This window comes from Neolamprologus multifasciatus, chromosome 20, assembly GCF_963576455.1.
Source record: "Neolamprologus multifasciatus chromosome 20, fNeoMul1.2, whole genome shotgun sequence".
NCBI lineage: Eukaryota > Metazoa > Chordata > Actinopteri > Cichliformes > Cichlidae > Neolamprologus > Neolamprologus multifasciatus.
The window spans coordinates 19,159,475-19,178,654 of NC_140458.1; the positions used below are offsets into that span (position 1 = coordinate 19,159,475).

The following is a 19,180-nucleotide window of genomic DNA, read 5'->3' on the forward strand; positions in this document are numbered from 1 at the left end:
TTGCCATTTCCATGCCTCGAACTTTTTCGAACTCCTCCTTGGTATTTGGTCGTATAAGCTTCATCTTTGGTCAGTGTCAACTACACACCCGGGCCATGTTAAATTGCGGAGCTTTTGAGTTTTCACAATACGGTGAGGCCGTGGCGCCATGGTGAATTTCGATGACTCGCCATGAAAATCTTATTGCCTCTCATTCCCTCATACATTGTCCGATCTGGACCAAACAGCACACATATGATAAGGCTCCACCCCTGAACATATATCACCTGCCATATTTGACAACAGGGTCAGCGCCACCTAGTGGGAACAGGAAATGTCATGTTTTACACTTTGGGGTACAGTATAGTGATGGGTGACATCTGCAGCCTCAAATTTCTCCAGGAAAGCCTTAAGGAGTTGGTCTTGGGTTACAGTGAAAACTGTGAGTTTTCGCGAAAGGGTGTCACCTCAGCAGCATGGCGAACTTTGATGTCTCGCCATGAAGAAACAAATTAGTATAACTCCATGAAATCCAGTCTGAACAGTACCAGACTTTACAGGCATGATGTCAGACCCGCCCTGAAAAGATTGATGTGCCCATTGTCAGGAATACGCAGAGCGCCACCTAGTGGCAACAGGAAATGTCATGGTTTTCATTTTTTTGTACTGATTTTCACAGGTTCATCGTGGCAACCTCAAAAAAAAATGAATATCACAATCACTTCCTCGTGATGCTTCAGTGAGAAAATTGTGACTTTAAACTGAACGGCGCACTCTGGTGGCAACGTGGATCACCATGAAAAATTAAGTGGCTTTTGAGGGGCTTGAACAGTTTAAAAAGTCTTGAAATTTGGCCCACACCTCCAATGTGATGAGGGCTATCTTGTTATGTGATCATTTTCATTGAATAGCACAAAATGGCTCCACAGCGCCCCCTACAATATTTCAAAACAACAGCCCCTGCTCTGTGTTTTATGTATGAGTCTGAAACCTGGTATGCTTATGGAAGATATCAAGATGTACAAAAAAGTCTCTTGGAGCAATATCCCAAATCCAACAGTCACTGCCTCCAGAGGAATAAAGCTCTGCTGGTGCATTCTTACATCATCCCTCTCCATCTGTCTGCTAGGGTTTTGCGATTCGACGATAAGGGCGATTTATTTATTTGCCCATAAGTAAGTTTGCTAATAATGATGGGACTAATAGAAGTAGTTAACAGGATAGAAATTACAGCACTCTTTTAACACCACCTTATTTCATCTGCTAGCAAATGGACCCTCCTCAGTGTGTGCCCAAGTGCAGCGATTCAATTACTCAAATTCAAAACAGACCCAAAGAAAGGCAGGAGCCTATGTTAGAAAAAATGTTTGGCTGGTGGACACATACACGCTCATGCAAGTTAGTCGTGTTTGATTCCTTTGCTCGCATTATACATCTGCACAAGCCACACATTGTTTTGGTAGTCAAATAAAATCCTAAATTGGCGACAAGGCAATGTTCCCTGTAAGCTGCGCACGTGCGTTATTGCGCACTGCTGGCACGGTCTCTGCACACAAAAATATTCTAACCTGAATTGAAATTAAACTTAATACTTTAACAATTCTGTTTTGCAGTGTTAGTAAGTTACTGGCTGCTCCCGTATGGGATTAGAACGATGCCACCTTATCTCATAGTCCATCCAATGATGTGATTTACATTCGTATATACGCAGCTATCAACAGGGTTGACAGGCTATGACAGGGTCCTTATGTGCCGACACTGGTGTTTTAGCGAGCAAAGCAGCGTGGCTGATGTGGACTGAAGCCATGTTAATGACAACGTGTACAACCATTGGAAAGGTGAGCAGGACAGATGGAACAATTAAAGGAAAAAATGTGGACTTAATACCGGTTTATAAATTGTGTTGATCGGCCACGTAAAACCAGAGTTGTGATAAAAAATATGCAATGTTTGGTTTTTTTCCCCTGAATACTATCGTTGTTTATATTTACTGCGGGAATAAACGGTAAAAACTGCGTTTTATAAGAAAAAAGGCTCGAAAGCACTCTCCACCTGTGAGCAAAAACAAACTCCACCCCTCTCCCTTTCTTATTCGTCCAAAAAAGTATCATGTCGACCAATCAAAAAATGATATGGCAACGTGGCATCTAGTTGTTAAGAAACGGGGGGAAGTCTTAGGAGTGACGGTGGTGCTTTGAGATGTAAGAGATTTGAGATGTTTAGCGCAAATCTTGTGTAGTTAGTGTGTAGTGTAGTCAAAAGTTTTGTTGTGTGTGTGTCAGAACAATGAGACTACTGCTGAATGTTACAGGTGTTACAAGAGTGATACATCTCCTGTTGTCAGGCCTGCAGGTATCAGGCTGTTGTTCTCCTTTATCTCATAGTGGACAGAAATTATGTTTTGGAGTGGCACAAATAATTTGTGTGGCATCAAATTTGATGCAGAACAGCTGATTGTTCTGTAAATAGTTTGAAATGTTTATTTAAAAACACCTTGGCTGCATTTAAAAAAAACAGCTGCCAATAATCTTTGTTTGCCAAACTGAGTTACTTTTTTGAAGGAGCTATATAATTAATTGCCCAACATTGGTCATTATATACTATATTTTGCAGATAGAGAGCTACAGGACTCTCTCCCAGACCACAGACTCATAATACAAGTAAGTCAGAGCCTTTTTTAAAAAGAAAGAAAGTTGTGTTTTCAAAATTGGAGTTCAAGTTATTTATACTTCCAATGGTGTTAACATGCTACACAGGTCAATGGCTAGATTTTTTTTTACATTTTCATTGTAAGTGGGCTAAAGCAGTTAATTAAAAGTAGTCTAACATAAATGTAAATGCTGTAATTTGATTATCTTAATAAACTAGGTAACTTGGATGGATTAGATGCCGGCGTGACCACAGTGCACACGTCTGATGTCGCTCACAGTGGTCCAAGGGATTGCTCAGGGAGTCTGTGTGTTCGCTCAGACACGTGAAAAGTTAGAGGGAACATTGCACCCAACCCTACTTTACACTTTGCTATTAGACTTTATTTGCCCAGACCAGAAAGCTAATTACCAGCTACAAGCCAAACTCAAAGCACTAATCATCAATTAGAAGCACCCTCGATATAGATGTAACTGGATCGACATGGTTGTTGATTACTTTAATGTAAATGTAATGGTCAATAGCATGTATTAGTCTGTTATAGCCATAAGCAAGGACACCACAGGGAGTCGAACCCTATCCCAGTAAACCAGGAGTACCATTACCAGTGTCTTTTTGCTTTTTAAGGCTAAGTGGATAAAGCAAAACCTGCATTAACAACATATGAGCATGACTACTCTGTTTGATAGCATAACTGTACTATGTGCTATTTAAAAGTGAATACTTACTGCTATCTTTAGCAAATTTTACATTTTATTTCTCTATGTGTGATGCATAGATTGTATCTAAAAGATGAATGAAAAAACATTTTCAGTTATTTAGAAGTCTATGGACAAAATTCCCTTCTGTGCACAAGACCCCAGTAAATTATTGTGAAATACCCAAAGACATCTACAAAAAATTTAACATATTGGGTTTATTAATTAATGGTAAAGTCACTAAATGCAGGAAAAAAAACCCCACTGTAATAGCAATTGGCTGAGGCTAATCATTAAGAATGAGTGTGCACAGAATTGGGCTGACTAACATATAAAACATAGCTAGAAGTGAGGTGTAACCTTTCCACTTTCCTCCCTTACCTACAGTCAGCCATTGTGATTCAGTTAAAGGACTAGGTATTACAGTCCCTGATAATGCATTGCTTTAGGATAGGAGAAAGCAGAGAGGAGAGCCGGAAGGGGGGCGCCTGGTCTGGCTTCCCACACCTCCCCGCCGGATCGGGCTGTACGCTCTACCTCCCCACTGCCTCCCAGAAAAGGGAAGAAGAGCAGAGAGGAGAAGAGCTGAATATTTATTTTCTCTTTAGCATTTACGGAGGATAACTTTTTCAAAGGGATAGAATAGGTGATAGAGAGAAGTATGACAAAAGGGACAAGATAGGAGAGAGCAGAGAGGAGAGCCAGAAGGGGGGCGCCTGGTTTGGCTTCCCACACCTCCCCGCCGGTTTAGGCTGTACGCTCTACCTCCCCACTGCATCCCAGAAAAGGGAAGAAGAGCAGAGAGAAGAGCGGAATATTTCTTTTCTCTTTAGCATTTACGGAGCCGAACTTCTTCAAAGGGATAGAAAATGTGATAGAGAGAAGTAAGACAAAAGGGACAAGATAGGAGAGAGCCAGAAGGGGGGCGCCTGGTTTGGCTTCCCACACCTCCCCACCGGTTTAGGCTGTATGCTCTACCTCCCCACTGCGTCCCAGAAAAGGGAAGAAGAGCAGAGAGGAGAAGAGCGGAATATTTCTTTTCTCTCGTGGTTAGCTGTGCTTTATGTACTTTTAGGTCATTATTTACATAAATTTACACACACACACACACACACACTGCTGCTCACATTCCCCTTTATCATGTAGGAGTCTTGGATGTAAACGTACAAAAAATCCCTTCATGGTCACTAAAATATGTTGGAAAGACTACAGCTTTTACATCATAATGTGTTGTTTTAACATACACATGATCAATTAATGTGCCCTTCTCTGTGGTGGGCTGTGTTACATGTTGAATGAATCCTTTGTCTGTGACAAACTTGCAAATACTTGAAGATTTTAGAACATTGTCATTAAAATCTCCCATTACTACTACTGTATTATTTTTTTTATCTAGCCAATCAAGTAACTTTCCTAGGTTTTGTTTAAACAGTGCCATGGTATAAGAAGGAGGCCGATAAACAACTGCTATTAAAATATTCCATGTACAATAGTTGCAAAGTAAACATTCTAAATTGGCATCTGGTATAGCTATAATTTCAGATGTGAAACTGTCTGCAGTATACATGCCAACGCCACCATGCTGTTGGCTTTGTACTTCAATAAATGTTGGGTTACTTCTAGTGTAAGATGCACTTCGTGGATTATGCTGAAACCTATAACCGTCAATTTTTACAGTGTCTAATGAAGAATCTGCAGACATCCATGTCTCTGTAACAGCAATACAGTTAGGCTGCAAATGCTGTGTGCACAATACCAGATCAGCTACATGTAGAGTTAAATTCTGCACATTCATTAACACTACTGTGAAATCATGTGTCTTAGTACATGCTGTATTTTCAGACAAAAATTGGGGCATTCTTTCGATTACATCCTTTACACCACCTTTAGAGTAAATTGCTTTTTCATTGAAATCTTGAATTATTAAACCTGACAAACTCCTAACACGACTTAAGGCAACATATGCCTGTCCTGGAGCAAACACATTTTTAAGAGACACTACCGCATCATCAACAGTAACTCCTTGTACCTTATGTACTGTACAAGCCCATGCAAGTTTCAGTGGAAACTGCCGCTGCAATCCACCTTTCTCAGTTACCTTTTCTTCTTCTGCTTCAATACCTGTAGAACCTATTTCAACTGCTGGGTAATACACACAGTTTTTCCTCCTTTGTGCACCTATATGATTGTCATCGAATCTTACATAAATGGTTTTGGGAAGCTTCTTGTCCTCATTAACATAAACTATGTGTGTTACCGTACCACATACACCATTAACAAGACCATCCATTACATCTACATTTTTACACAACATTACGCGGGCACCTTTTCCCAAGAGAAGCTTTTCATCCAAACATGTGTTATATGTTTTGGCATGATGTCCAGTTTTTAACTCCAGTTTCCCTGTTTTCTTACTATTGACAAAATCCTGAGCAGGTATCTCAACATAATCAGGACACATCTTAAACAACTGCTGCATATTATGCTCATTTACTTGTTTGTTTGTTGGAAAAATGTGTAAAGCTGAGCTAATTTCACCAGTTTCACAATGTTTCAAGCTTTTAATGTCCTTTTCTAATAATGGAGCCCCTTTAACGTGAGTTCTTAACCTGTTTAATAATTCTGCAAACCCAACATCGCTCTGCCTAACTATTTTTTTAGTTCAACAACCCTAAATAGACTAGACCACAAGTTCATACCAACATCCTCAACATACAGGGGTTTTCCTTTTACTGGAGGCAACTGAAAAAAGTCTCCAACAGTAATAACACTAACATTTCCAAAAGGCGAAAAGTCTCCAATTTGTTTAATCTGTCTTAATCTACCATGGATGTAAGCCATTAGTCTCTGATCAACCATGGAGATTTCATCAATTATCAGGATCTGCAGATCACAATATTTAGCACGTAGGCAATTTAACTTTTCCTCACCCAGAGGGGTGTAAGGTAAGCGGACATCTTTACCAATGCTAAATGTGTTGTGGATTGTTGTTGCATGTAAGTTATATGCAGCAATCCCAGTAGGCGCAGTTAATAAAACACAAACATTGTCAGGATTACGACACATTGGTGACAATAACCTTGCTGCTTCATAGTGAATTGCTTTAATTAAATGGCTTTTCCCTGTTCCTGCACCTCCAGTAATAAATACATGCAATGGATCTGGGTTTTTGCCTACTGTCTTATTCAAGCACCACTGCCTGATCTGATAAAAGACTGAGAGCTGTGTGTCATTTAGAGATCTAACTAAAGCCAAACCATCATTTCTGGGCATAATATCATTTCTCTTTTCTAAATGTGAAACCTGTTGGCTGCACACAGCTAAATCTGGAATATTCTCATTGTCTTCTTCCCCTATTTGCTCTTTATCTTTCCATTCCTGCTCACACTGTAAACGCTCCAACTCCTGTTCTGGACAAAGCTCACACCAGGCATCTTCTGTTACACCATCCAAATCAATTGTATTCTGAATATTATCCAGTTTATCTGCGTTTATTTCAAACTTACATCTATTTGCATCAACAACTGATTTCACTGAATGCAGACATCCATCGCTAAACTTCACAACGCCATTCTCGTAAAACTGTTTAAATGTTGTATAGTTTGAAGGCTTTAGTTCCTGGTCTACACGATATGGCAAAAACAACTGCATAATACTCTGATAAAACAATTCCGTATTTTTAGTCTCTGAAAATCGTGCATAACGAACAACTGCAGGTTGTGACCGTGTTCTCTTAGTAACAAAACCACATCTATTGTTCAACTGTATTGGCTTAGTGGATTTTTCATTTTTACTCAAAACACGATATTCTGAGGCAAATGTGGCCATGCACATATCATTAAAATCACTTCTTTTTGGTCTATTCTTATACCGGTCTACAATACTAGTCATCCACATGTCCTCTGCTGTTAAATTCTGTGATGTTGTTTTTTGTCTTAACACTTTTAAGGGCAAACTCATTTTAACTACATTGTCCCCTGTTGGCACAAACACAACTTTCCTAGAACATTCTTTTAGATGCATATTTGTTAGCCTATACACAGCCTCCTGAGCACTAACATCTCTGTTATGAAGGTATACACTGCCTAATGACTTCAAAGCCTCCCTTGCACTAACATTTCCATCTTTATATGCTTCCTTCTGAGCATTACCTAACAACAAACCCATCTCTTTTTCAGATTTTGACATGTAAGAAATTATATAAACACAGCAGGCATAAGCATCAATTACAAATTGAATATCCAAATTAGCATTGTAACATTTCAACAGTGGCTTACTATATTGATTTATCCAAACCTCGTTTACCTGCCTTTTCAACACAACATGTGTATTTCGACTAAAGCATTTGTTGCCTGATTCATACCTAAACTCTGAAACAAATGCTCCACACTTTCAAAACTCCTACTCTCATCTGAAAGAGCCTTCTTGATTGTTGTTAAGATATCACTTGCCTGCTTTCTTCTCATCTTAATAGAGTCTTGCTGATGCTGACTTTCACAGGCACATTGTTGTAAATCATCTTCTCTCTTATCCGTTTCACACTTGCATATTTGCTTGGAAACATCACTTTTCCTACGACATATAAATCTTCGACTGGATGGTGGCCTGGGAAAATTAAACCGGCAAACTGTGTTTCTTTTTTTGCAAGTTTTAGAATGCCGCTTTGAATGCTGTTGTACAGATGAAACAATGTCCAATAAAGTTTCATCTTGTGAAGGCAATTCACAAGTTACATATTGATCAATAAACTGAATCACCTCTTCATCTGTATTTTTATCAATCTGCGGAGCATTCTCAATCCAAAACAGACAGTGCACATGAGGTGAACCTCGCTGTTGAAATTCCACTCTGTAAAAGTAATCCTTAATTTTACCAATCGGATGCAATGGAGACATGAGTACCTCCTTCAAAAAACAATGCCACCGAAAGTCAAACATCCTTGCTGCAGTCACAGGATTTCGACGCAGCAGATCACACCTGTCTGCCCACTCTAACTGTTCAACTGTTTCTGTTCTACCTTGCTGTTTCAAAATACTATAAAGAAGATTTGTCCATCGCATGTCAGCTGACGAAAATGAACAAAACCAAGTGGGTATACCAAGCTGACGAACACAAGCTAAGAGGTCACGCTGTGCTGCCTGCCAAAAAGCTGGAGTACCTCTAATAGGCTTAAGAAAACGGTACCCATCATCAAACTCCAACAACTTCTTCAAAGACTCTTCATCTTTCAATAACTCATGGCTAACTTTCTGATATGTGCAATCACCTTTTCCTTTTCGCAATGCTATTGACACATTTGCGATAACCTGTTCAATCTCAGACATATACTGAGCAAAAAATATATATTCGACATTTTGTGCAAACCTGCCATCAGCATGTAAAATCCGGTTATTAAAATAACGGGACAGTGTCAAACGCTTCTCTCTGTTTTTATGATACGTATTCACCCCCTTTGGAAACAACACTGGGAAACATTTGGCTTCATTTGCATGATCAGAAAGTAATTTTACAGGATTATTCCCTTCTGCTGGAGCTAGATTTAATATGTTAGAAAAATATTGATCTAATGCTTCCTGACCAATATCAACAGGCATGAGACATGTGTCCTGAAACATACAGTGCTGCTGTCTGTCATGTAAAAGCTCGTCATCAACATTTGAAGATATAACACCGCTTACTGCATTTTTATCGCTCTCCTCTTCCACAGCTTCCTCTTGCTGCATACAAAACTGATTTTGCCAACTTTCATTGAACTCTACATCTTTATAATGCACATTTGTCTCTTTTAAATATTTCAAAGCCTGTCTTATGTGGATAGTGTCAACAAACTGGTATTGGTAGTGGCCTTTGTAAGTTAACTTGCGCTTTAGCTTTACTGGTAATAAAGATCCTTCCATGCTAGAACGGGGTAAAACATTGGTGGTTTCCACAATGTTTGCTGGTACACATGTCACTGGTCCATGTACTCCATTTTGTCCACCCTTAGGTAAGGCTAGCATTTTCATAAATGGTATATGTAAAGCTATTAAATGTTGTTCTAAGCTATTTAAACATGCCAATTCAGGTGGAATGGGATGAACTTCTAAATGGTTTTTTACAGACTCTGGAGGAACTTCATTTTTATTAATTTTATAATGGCATGTATAACAGATCCATAGTTTAGCTTTAACTGTCTCCAACCAGTGACATGGATTTGTACAATCTTTATTACATTTGTGTAAATAGTCTTCAGTTAAACATTTTTCTGCAATCAGTGCTGCAGTTTTAGTTTTTTTATAATAGTTTTTTTCACAATGTAACACCTGATGTCTAAATAACAATCTATGGCAGACACAGCAAACAAAATCTGGTCCATCTTTTATTTTATCTAAAAAATTTGTCATCACAAAATCAAACTGCTCTCCCTTTTCTTTCCTTTGCTGCCTTTTCAAGCTGACACCAGCAATAGCACGCCTTTTATATTCTAGATTTCCATGATACTTTTTAAAACTTACTGCTTTTAAATTTTGCCTGTGCAGCTCATTTAATTTGTATTTCCTTATACTGATTTCTTTTAGCTTTTCTTTATGAGATATATTTTGTTTATATTTCCTGATGCACATTTCTTTAACCTTTTCTTTATGAGATACATTTTGCTCGTATTTCCTGATGCTCATTTCTTTAACCTTTTCTTTATGAGATACATTTTGGTCGTATTTCCTGATGCTCATTTCTTTAACCTTTTCTTTATGAGATGCATTTTGCTTATATTTCCTGATGCTCATTTCTTTAACCTTTTCTTTATGAGATACATTTTGCTCGTATTTCCTGATGCTCATTTCTTTAACCTTTTCTTTATGAGATACATTTTGCTTGTATTTCCTGATGCTCATTTCTTTAACCTTTTCTTTATGAGATGCATTTTGCTCATATTTCCAGGTGCTTATTTCTTTTACCTTTTGCCTATGCAACAAATATTTTTGATATTTTTTTTATGCTCCTTGCCTTCACCTTTTCCTTATGTAATGCATTTACTTGGTATGCAATTTGATTTTTAAAATACTTTTTCTTTTTTAAATGCTTAGAAACCCTATGTTTAGTAGATGAACTACATATATTTAATGTATCCTTCATTGCTTCTTTTGTTTTTCCTCTACACATGTACCGTGGTGTAGATAAATTAGTCGCTCTGCATAAACCAAAGCAACCCTCCTTATTAAAATGTTGCACACAAATTACTGGCACAGAATGACTATTTTCACATTTCAAGTATATCCCTTCATTTGTGGTATCTGTACTTGTGCAGCTATACTTGTGCCATTTGTCTCCATTAAACATAAATATGTCCAATCCAAAAGCATTTGCTGCAGCCTGAAATTCTGTGTCAGTAGCAGGATTCCCAACATACTTCATTTGTGACTTTGAAATATACTCAGATATTGAAACATAATCTTTTCCCACAAACTTCATGTGCTCTTCACCATTATTTTCTATATACTTCAAAACAGCAAGCCTTATCTTCCTATGACTTTTCTCAGAACCACTGAGTACTTCAGATAAAGCCCTAAAGAAACTATTGCCGTCCTCTACAACCTTAATTGTTTTACAAACAACACCTAAATGACCATAAACAGTGTGAACTTTGTTATCCTGCTTCTCAAAGTCAACATTAAATTTACAGCATAAACTTTGTGCAACTCCATTGGAAACAGGACTGAAGCTAAACTGACTTGCGTCATTCAAAACCTCACCATCAGCATGTGTATCTAACACTACTTCATCTGCACAAAATGTGTGATCCTGTGTTTTGTCAAAAGAAATTTTATCCTTACTCTTTAACCTAGTGCTGTATCCTTTGATAACTGATGCACTGGTTTTGCAGTAGCCATAACAGGTCTGCAGTTGAGGCTTATGAACACAGACCACTGTCTCATAATGATTCCCATGGCGATTTTCTAAATAGATTCCCTTTTCTGACAAAAGCTTACCATTACAGCTGTATTTTAGCCAACGGTTATCATAAAATGTAAATACATCAACTCCTAAACAATTAGCAGTTGCTTGGATTTCAACTTCTGTAGCCCAGCTGTTAACATTTCTCATTTTAGATTTCTGAATGTAGTCTGCAACTGATGAATACTCTGTTCTTAAAATATTTCTATATATTGCAGCATTCCTCTCCAACTCTTTGACAATGGCAAATCTTATCTTGCGATGGTGCTTTTGTGTGCCAGTCACAACCTGAGAAATAGCTCTGAAGAAACAGTTTCCATCTGCCACTATACTTTCATTTTTGCATGGAACACCTAACAAACCAACACATGTAGATGCTGGTACACTAGTTTTTTCAAACTCCACATTCAACTGTGTGCACAAAGCCTGACAAACCAACTCAGAAATGGGACTAAACACCAGCTTGTTGTTTGTCACTTCACTAACAAATTCAACATCTGAATTCACCTGAGACACATCATACTGTTTTAACTTCTTAGCTTCACTGTGACCCACTGAAATCTTGCGCTTTCTTGTTGTATCATTACGCAATAAACCTAAATCATACTCAGAACTAGTCATGGTCTTTCCAGAAGCTTTGCAACTCTCTGCCTCAATTAAAGACTCCACAATGCTAACACCACTGATGTCTGGTTCATCTTGGGTTGAATCAAAACTTGATTCAGGTGTAAAGGTTTTGCTAGTTTCTTCACAACTGTCTTTGGGTCTGGCACTTTCTGACGCCACAAGGTACCTAACACAAACACCAGCTACTTCAAAATGCTTTTGCTTCTGACTCAGGCCAGTTGCCAGCTGGCAGATGTGTCTAAACACATCTTCAAGAGACCTGAAGCACAAAACAACACTTCTTCCCTGCTCACTGACCAAACCCACAGCATTGCGTGCATGAGAATCAACTAGTGCATATTGTCCATTCTCAGAAATGACTGCACATGTACTGCCACACAATGTCAGAAGACATGTATTATACATGGCACAAATCTTTTGCAGCCCAGTCTGCAGGGTAGTGTAGACACCATTCTCAATGAGTTCCCCTTCACACACATCAAAGTTTTGCCCATCAATAGAATACCTTTTAGGCAAATCAGGGACACACAACACACTGGATGAGTTGCTTATCATGTTGCAGTCTCTTAAATTGGTGTACAAAAGGTCACCTAAAACTACAACTCTGTCAAGAACTTTTGTCTCCCATGAAAAGACGCTATCAACTTTATGTTTTGCCAGGCTAACCAGACCTATAGCCATACACTGAACTCCTCCATATTTAAATCAATCATCAGCCTGGTGAAATGATCCTCTTACACTCTTTATAATGCAACAGCTATCCTCTGCTCCAACTCGTGTGACAGCATTAACAGTTTCAAGGTTGACAGAAGTGTTATCAAGTTTAGCTGTAAGATATGTGTCAACATCCCTGTCCACAAACACTGCACTGCTCTCCACGTCAACATTAGCTTGACCTGCCTGCACAGAAATGCTGCTAACAGCATACCATTGTGCATCTAAAGACTTCTGTAGATTTCTGATGTGAAGCATCAGGTCATCAAGGCATGTGTTAAAAACAGCCACAGCTGTGCCAATCTCAGATGCCAGCCCAGCTGCATTACGTGTGCCACAATCAACAACAACAAAATAATTTACGTGATGAATGATGACACTAACTGCAGTGTGAAGATCCAACAGACACATGCCATCCCTCAACAGATGTTCCTGCAACTTTTCATACAACACAGCCTCCCCTTCCGACAGCACAAAATCTGTGTAAACTGGCGGGCCAATATCGACTTTCCATTTTTGGCCAAACACAGTGTGCTGTCCAATCAGCCTGCAAACGCTATGCTTGCTGCCACTGTCCTGTCTTGCCTTAGCTATATACCTAACTAACTGGCACCCCTCTACACATATATCATCAACATCCTCCGGTTTCCATGTACACACTGGAGCTATCATATGCTTGATTGCAGCCACAACACTGCAGGCAATTAAAGCATTCACATCTGAAGTGAATGGTGCACATTGAACAGCAGTCCCAGCAACAATGGATGCTTGCAACTTCTCTGCACAAATGCAAACATTTGGGTTAGCATTGGACTTACCAGAGGTGATTCTTGGTGTGCGCCGCATGCGAAAACCCTTTTTTCTTGGCATCTACAATAAAAGAGAAAAAGATATATTAAACAAACAAAAGAATTATAATGTTTTTTAGATTGTATATTTACTTACCCATTCAGGGATTTGTTCATGATTGAACAACCTCCAGAATGGTGAATGACCCACTGAACGACCAAATAAAAGACCCACTGATGATTCACTGAATTGAATTTGGTGGTGCAAAACGTTTGTTATGCTAATTTAAGGGTTGTTGAACCAGACCAGTCAATAGAGATTGAAAATGTGACGTCATTCAGGGGTAAAACCTCAAAGGATTCTGGGAACTCGTGGCAAGAGGTACTAGCGCACGCAGGCTTTCAATTGAAATTACATTACACAGCGATAAAAAGAAACACAAAAAATGGCAAGAAGCTGTTGTATTATTAACTGCAATAGCCGGTCGCATGACAGCCACGGGAAGCGGAGGGGTAAGGAGATCGTTTTTTGTCGGATTACGTCGTTGAAGAAAAATTGTTCGAGCTATGTTTTCGAAGTAACAAAGAGGCGACGGATGGCCTGGATTGCAGCCATTCAAAGACCAAATATAAGTCCCAGAACACTCCAGCTCACATGTTAGTCTGCTCCAAGCATTTCCACAAAGGTCAGTCTTCTGTTGTAGTTAATACGTCATTTTTCTCAACATAATTGGTGATATAGGTTACAAGCAAGTCTGGCGCTGAACAGAAATTGTTGCGCTATGCTCCTTTGTTTATTGTGCATAAATAGTGAATTGTCCTGACACAATATTGCGTTTTGCTTCATTTATTACCATGGTACATTGACAAAAACATATACTTTTATTCACAGGATAAAACAGTTTTTTTTGTATCACTAATTGCCCAGTACAATTACAGCATACAATATTATTGTCACTGCTACATTTCTGTAATGCGTACCAGAAATTGTTTCCACTACTAATTAATTGCCGTTGAGCTTAAAGGTCCTATTAATAAACGGTTAACGAATGTGTATTTATGAAGACGATTTGTGAGACTGGTAAACCTATGATACGTACGATGGTCTTTCGTTCTACACGCTGCATTTCAAGGTCCTGTACCCATCCGTCGGTAAACTGTACCTGGGCTTGTTGAAGTGACCTGAAGTTACTAAAAACTTCATGAGTGTATGCACTCACTCCAAGAACCGTATAATTATAAATATGAGCGTGGAGAAAGTTGGGCTCTCGCTAACGTCTTTTGTCCACTCTGTGTGCTCATAAGGGTCTAACCCTTTCACTCCTTTGATTTTTTCCTCGTATCTTTTCTTTGACATTTCATCAAGTTTGTGTTTGTACGGACCGGCATTGTTCTCCTTCGTTTTTGTACATACCTCTTTTGGGGGGCATAGAAAAAGCAAGAAGGTATTAGAACCGGAGAATGAATGTTTTGCGGTGCTGGAAATGCTTGCATTTGATGCAATTTGTTTTGCCACTAGTGCCCGGCATGCAATGCACGAAAGTCATGTGGTCTGTAAATCTCTATTATGACTACGAACACTAAAGTAAGGGGGTGGAGTAAGTCAAACCTGACCATTTTAAAACTTAAGACACTCATAAATATTGTCTTTTACATTTGATTGCCTAAATGTTTATGATATTCTCCACACTATTAACTTATACAAGTGATGTGGGGGGGATGAGTACATTGAGATTTGAATCCACTTCCCCCCCCCCCCCCCCCCCCACCATTGACTGAACAAACAACTGAATAGCCCACTGAACGACTACTTAACGACCGACTGAAGAATACTGGAGAACATTTTTTTAAACCTTCTCTTTCCACTTTTTGCTCTTAACAGGAAGCATCAAAAAACCCTTGTCAAAACCTGATCAAGCATGTAAGGCTACAGTCAGCATTTTTAATAACTTACCTTGGTTCACACCAAATCCAACTCACTGAAAAGCCTTCAGTTAATCCAAAATGCTGCAGCAAGAGTACTGACAGGGACTAGAAGGAGAGAGCATATTTCTCCTGTTTTGGCTTCCCTTCATTGGCTTCCTGTTAAATCCAGAACTGAATTCAAAATCCTGCTCCTCACATACAAGGTCTTAAATAATCAGGCCCCATCTTATCTTAATGACCTTGTAGTACCATATCACCCTATTAGAGCACTTCGCTCTCGCTCTGCAGGCCTACTTGTTGTTCCTAGAGTATTTAAAAGTAGAATGGGAGGGAGAGCCTTCAGTTTTCAGGCCCCTCTTCTGTGGAACCAGCTTCCAGTTTGGATTCAGGAGACAGACACTATCTCTACTTTTAAGATTAGGCTTAAAACCTTCCTTTTTGCTAAAGCATATAGTTAGGGCTGGACCAGGTGACCCTGAATCCTCCCTTAGTTATGCTGCAATAGATGTAGGCTGCCGGGGGATTCCCATGATGCATTGAGTTTTTCCTTTCCAGTCACCTTTCTCACTCACTATGTATTAACAGACCTCTCTGTATTGAATCGTATCTGTTATTAATCTCTGTCTCTCTTCCACAGCATGTCTTTATCCTGTCTTCCTTCTCTCACCCCAACCGGTCGCAGCAGATGGCCGCCCCTCCCTGAGCCTGGTTCTGCCGGAGGTTTCTTCCTGTTAACACTAGGTTTACTATCCTGCGCAAATTTGCGTAACTTCCCTAAACCCAACACCCCCTAAAATTACTGGCTTTATTAATTTCTGGTGCAAGTGCCGAGGTGTTAATCACCCCTGCTGAGATTTTCACAGGTCGTCAGCTTGTTTCTCCTCCAGCTTTTGTTGTGCAAACCACCCATTATCCTTGAGGCCTGGCACATTTGCATTTGCTCACTCAGAGTTGCTCAGATCCAAGGCAAGCCAAACCTCTCTGTTACAACTTTCAGAAATGCCTGCCGTATACAAAATATCCCACACATTGACTGACCTGTAAATACAAAAGACACACATTCACACCTTCCTTGACTCTCAGCACAGATCTTGCATTGTGCCATTGTCACTGTGTATGTGAGGGAGTGGCATTGCTTGACTACAGCACAGTGCTGTGCATAAAAGCAGACCAACCCAGGCGGGAGAATCATTTCTTGTTCGCATTTCTGAGAACGCACATCAGGATGGCCTCCGTATCACTGCCACGCAAGAAGAACCTCTCCGCGCAACAGGCTTTGGCCTTGCTTCAGGAAATGGACGAAGCAGATTCTGATGGAGGAGAGGTTTCATTTGTCCAGCAGGCCACTGATACCTCCTCAGAAGAATCTGAAAAGGAGACGGAACAAGAACCCAACATGCCTCCACGGAAGAGGCCCCGTGGTACTGGGAAGCCCAGCCAGAGCCACACGGCAAAAGACGGAACTGTGTGGGTTGAAGAGGACATTGGAATGCCCAGTGCAGGAGCAAATCGTTTGTGCTTCACTGCACAAGCTGGACCCACAGAGTCTGCTAAGGTTTGTCACTGCCATAGTAGATATGATATTTATATAAACCCATTTAGAGTGAGGTTCATGTAAATTTACCATTTTCTATTTGTTTATCTTCCGACAGCGCAAGATTACAAGTGTGCTCCAAAGCTTCCTTTGCCTATTAGACGTGGGAATGCTGCAGACCATCAGAGAGTGCACGGTACATCAAGCCCGCAGAACAGAGCCGGACTGGAGTTTGTCAGTTCATGAACTGATGGCATTCATTTCAATCCTGTTTGTAAGAGCAATCATGTGTCCTGTTGGTGCCATTGTGGATTGCTGGTCAGAAAAATTTCTGGTGCCAGTAATCAAAGAGACAATGCCCCGAGATAGATTCATTTCAATTATGCAACACCTTCGATTTGATGACAGGGACACGCGGGCCGAACGGGTGAAAACAGACAAATTTGCAGCGATCTCCGACATCTGGACACGCTTCAACGAGAACTGTGCTAAGAGTTTCACTCCAGGAGAACACATGACCATAGATGAACAGCTGTTCCCTACCAAGGTTCGTTGTCCATTCACACAGTATATTGCAACCAAGCCAGACAAATTTGGGATCAAGTTCTGGATGGCCACAGACTTGGACACCAAATATGTCTGCAGTGCATCTCCTTACTTGGGAAAGGACCCCAGTCGTCAGAAGGGAGAGAGGCTGGCAGAGAACGTGGTCATGAAACTGATGGAGCCGTTTTTGGATGATGGGAGAAACGTCACAACGGACAATTTCTTTACTTCACTGTCACTGTCGCACAGACTGCTGCAGCGCAAAACAACGTTACTGGGCACGGTGAATAAAGTCCGGCGTGAACTTCCTCAACTTGCAAAAGATACTGCAAAGCGAGAGGTATTCTCCACTTCAGTGCTTAGAAGTGGCGGTGTCTCCTTGACAATTTATGCACCTAAAAAAACAAGACTGTGTGTGTTCTAAGTTCCATGCACCAAGACGTGACGATCGGTGACGACAGAAAGAGGAAACCCAACACGATAACAGACTATAACCACATGAAGGTATGTGAATGTGTGTACAATTTTACACCAGTGCTACAATGTTTTCTGATGTGTGCTATACAGGCCTATAGAAAAAAACATATACTCATGACTCTCTCTCTCTGCTTTTACAGTGTGGTGTAGACGTGTTGGACCAAATGGCGCGGATGTATTCCGTAAGAGCAGCAACACGCAGGTGGCCAGTAGCGGCTTTCTACAATATGCTGGACCTGGCGGCGGTGAATGCCTACATTTTGTACAAGGCATGTACAGGGTGGACAGGCAAAAGAAGATTGTTTCTGAGTCTTCTAGCTCAGCAACTTCGTTGCCGATTCATGCAGCACAAGGAAATATTAGCACAGAGGCAGGATGCTGAAGCTGCTGCAGCTGCTGTGCCAGGGACTGTAAAGACAACGCAGTGCCAGGTGCAAGAAAGCTGCAACAGGAATCGCAGCAGGTTTACCTGTGCAACATGCCAGAAATTCACCTGTGCCAAATGCAGGGATGATGGACACTGGGTCTGCAAACGCTGTAAAGTCTGAAACACTTTGAAATAAAACAGACTTGTGTACTCATATATTGTGAATGTGTGTCTTTTGTATGTAGGTTGTAACACAGAGGTTTGGCCTGCCTTTGATCTGAGTAAACAAATGCCAATGTTGCACAAACACACACACACACACACACACACACAAACACACACACACACACACACACAGACACACAGCTAATCTGCAAGTGGAAAATCTGCATTGTCATTGCAAAAAAGTGGACAGTGCGAGACAAAAGCAACTAAATAAAAACTGTACAAAGAGCACGGTATAGAAAGTGCACTATACAAACAATCTGGAAACAAATATGGACACGTGTATTCAAAAATATTGGTGTGTGTATACACACACACACACACATATACATACATATATATATATATATATATATATATATGTATGTATATGTAGGTATATGTGTGTGTGTGTGTATAACTAGACTTTATGCATATTATCTAAGGTGTGGCTATATAAAATACAACTGTGTATATGTGTTTATGGACAGGCATGCAATGTAGTGACAAGGATTGACAAGAACTAACATGGTGTATTGTACGCTGCAGGTAAGGAAGGAAAGTAGCCTTGCAGGGAAGGAAAGACCTGAATCTCTCATGGTTGGGGGAGGGTGTCTTTGCACAACAAAAGCAGGAGAACAATGGAGCTGAAGACCTGTGAAAATCTCAGCGGGGTGCCAAGAGGTGTTAAGGTCGGGGGGGATTTACACAAATTTGCGCAGGCCCGTAAATCTAGTAG

At 40.2% G+C, this 19,180-nt stretch overlaps 1 protein-coding gene and 1 pseudogene across 1 annotated transcript; both read right to left on the minus strand.

Annotated features, from left to right (window-relative positions):
* Positions 1–4,464: 4,464 nt before the first annotated feature.
* LOC146494815 (uncharacterized) lies at positions 4,465–9,406 on the minus strand. Its single transcript, XM_085146071.1, is given in 3 exon segments — positions 4,465–5,981; positions 5,984–7,675; positions 7,678–9,406. Coding segments are annotated over 3 exon segments (4,863 nt in total). The 5' UTR covers positions 9,332–9,406.
* Positions 9,407–10,257: 851 nt separating this feature from the next.
* LOC146494816 (uncharacterized) lies at positions 10,258–13,445 on the minus strand (annotated as a pseudogene).
* Between the last annotated feature and the right edge of the window lie 5,735 nt (positions 13,446–19,180).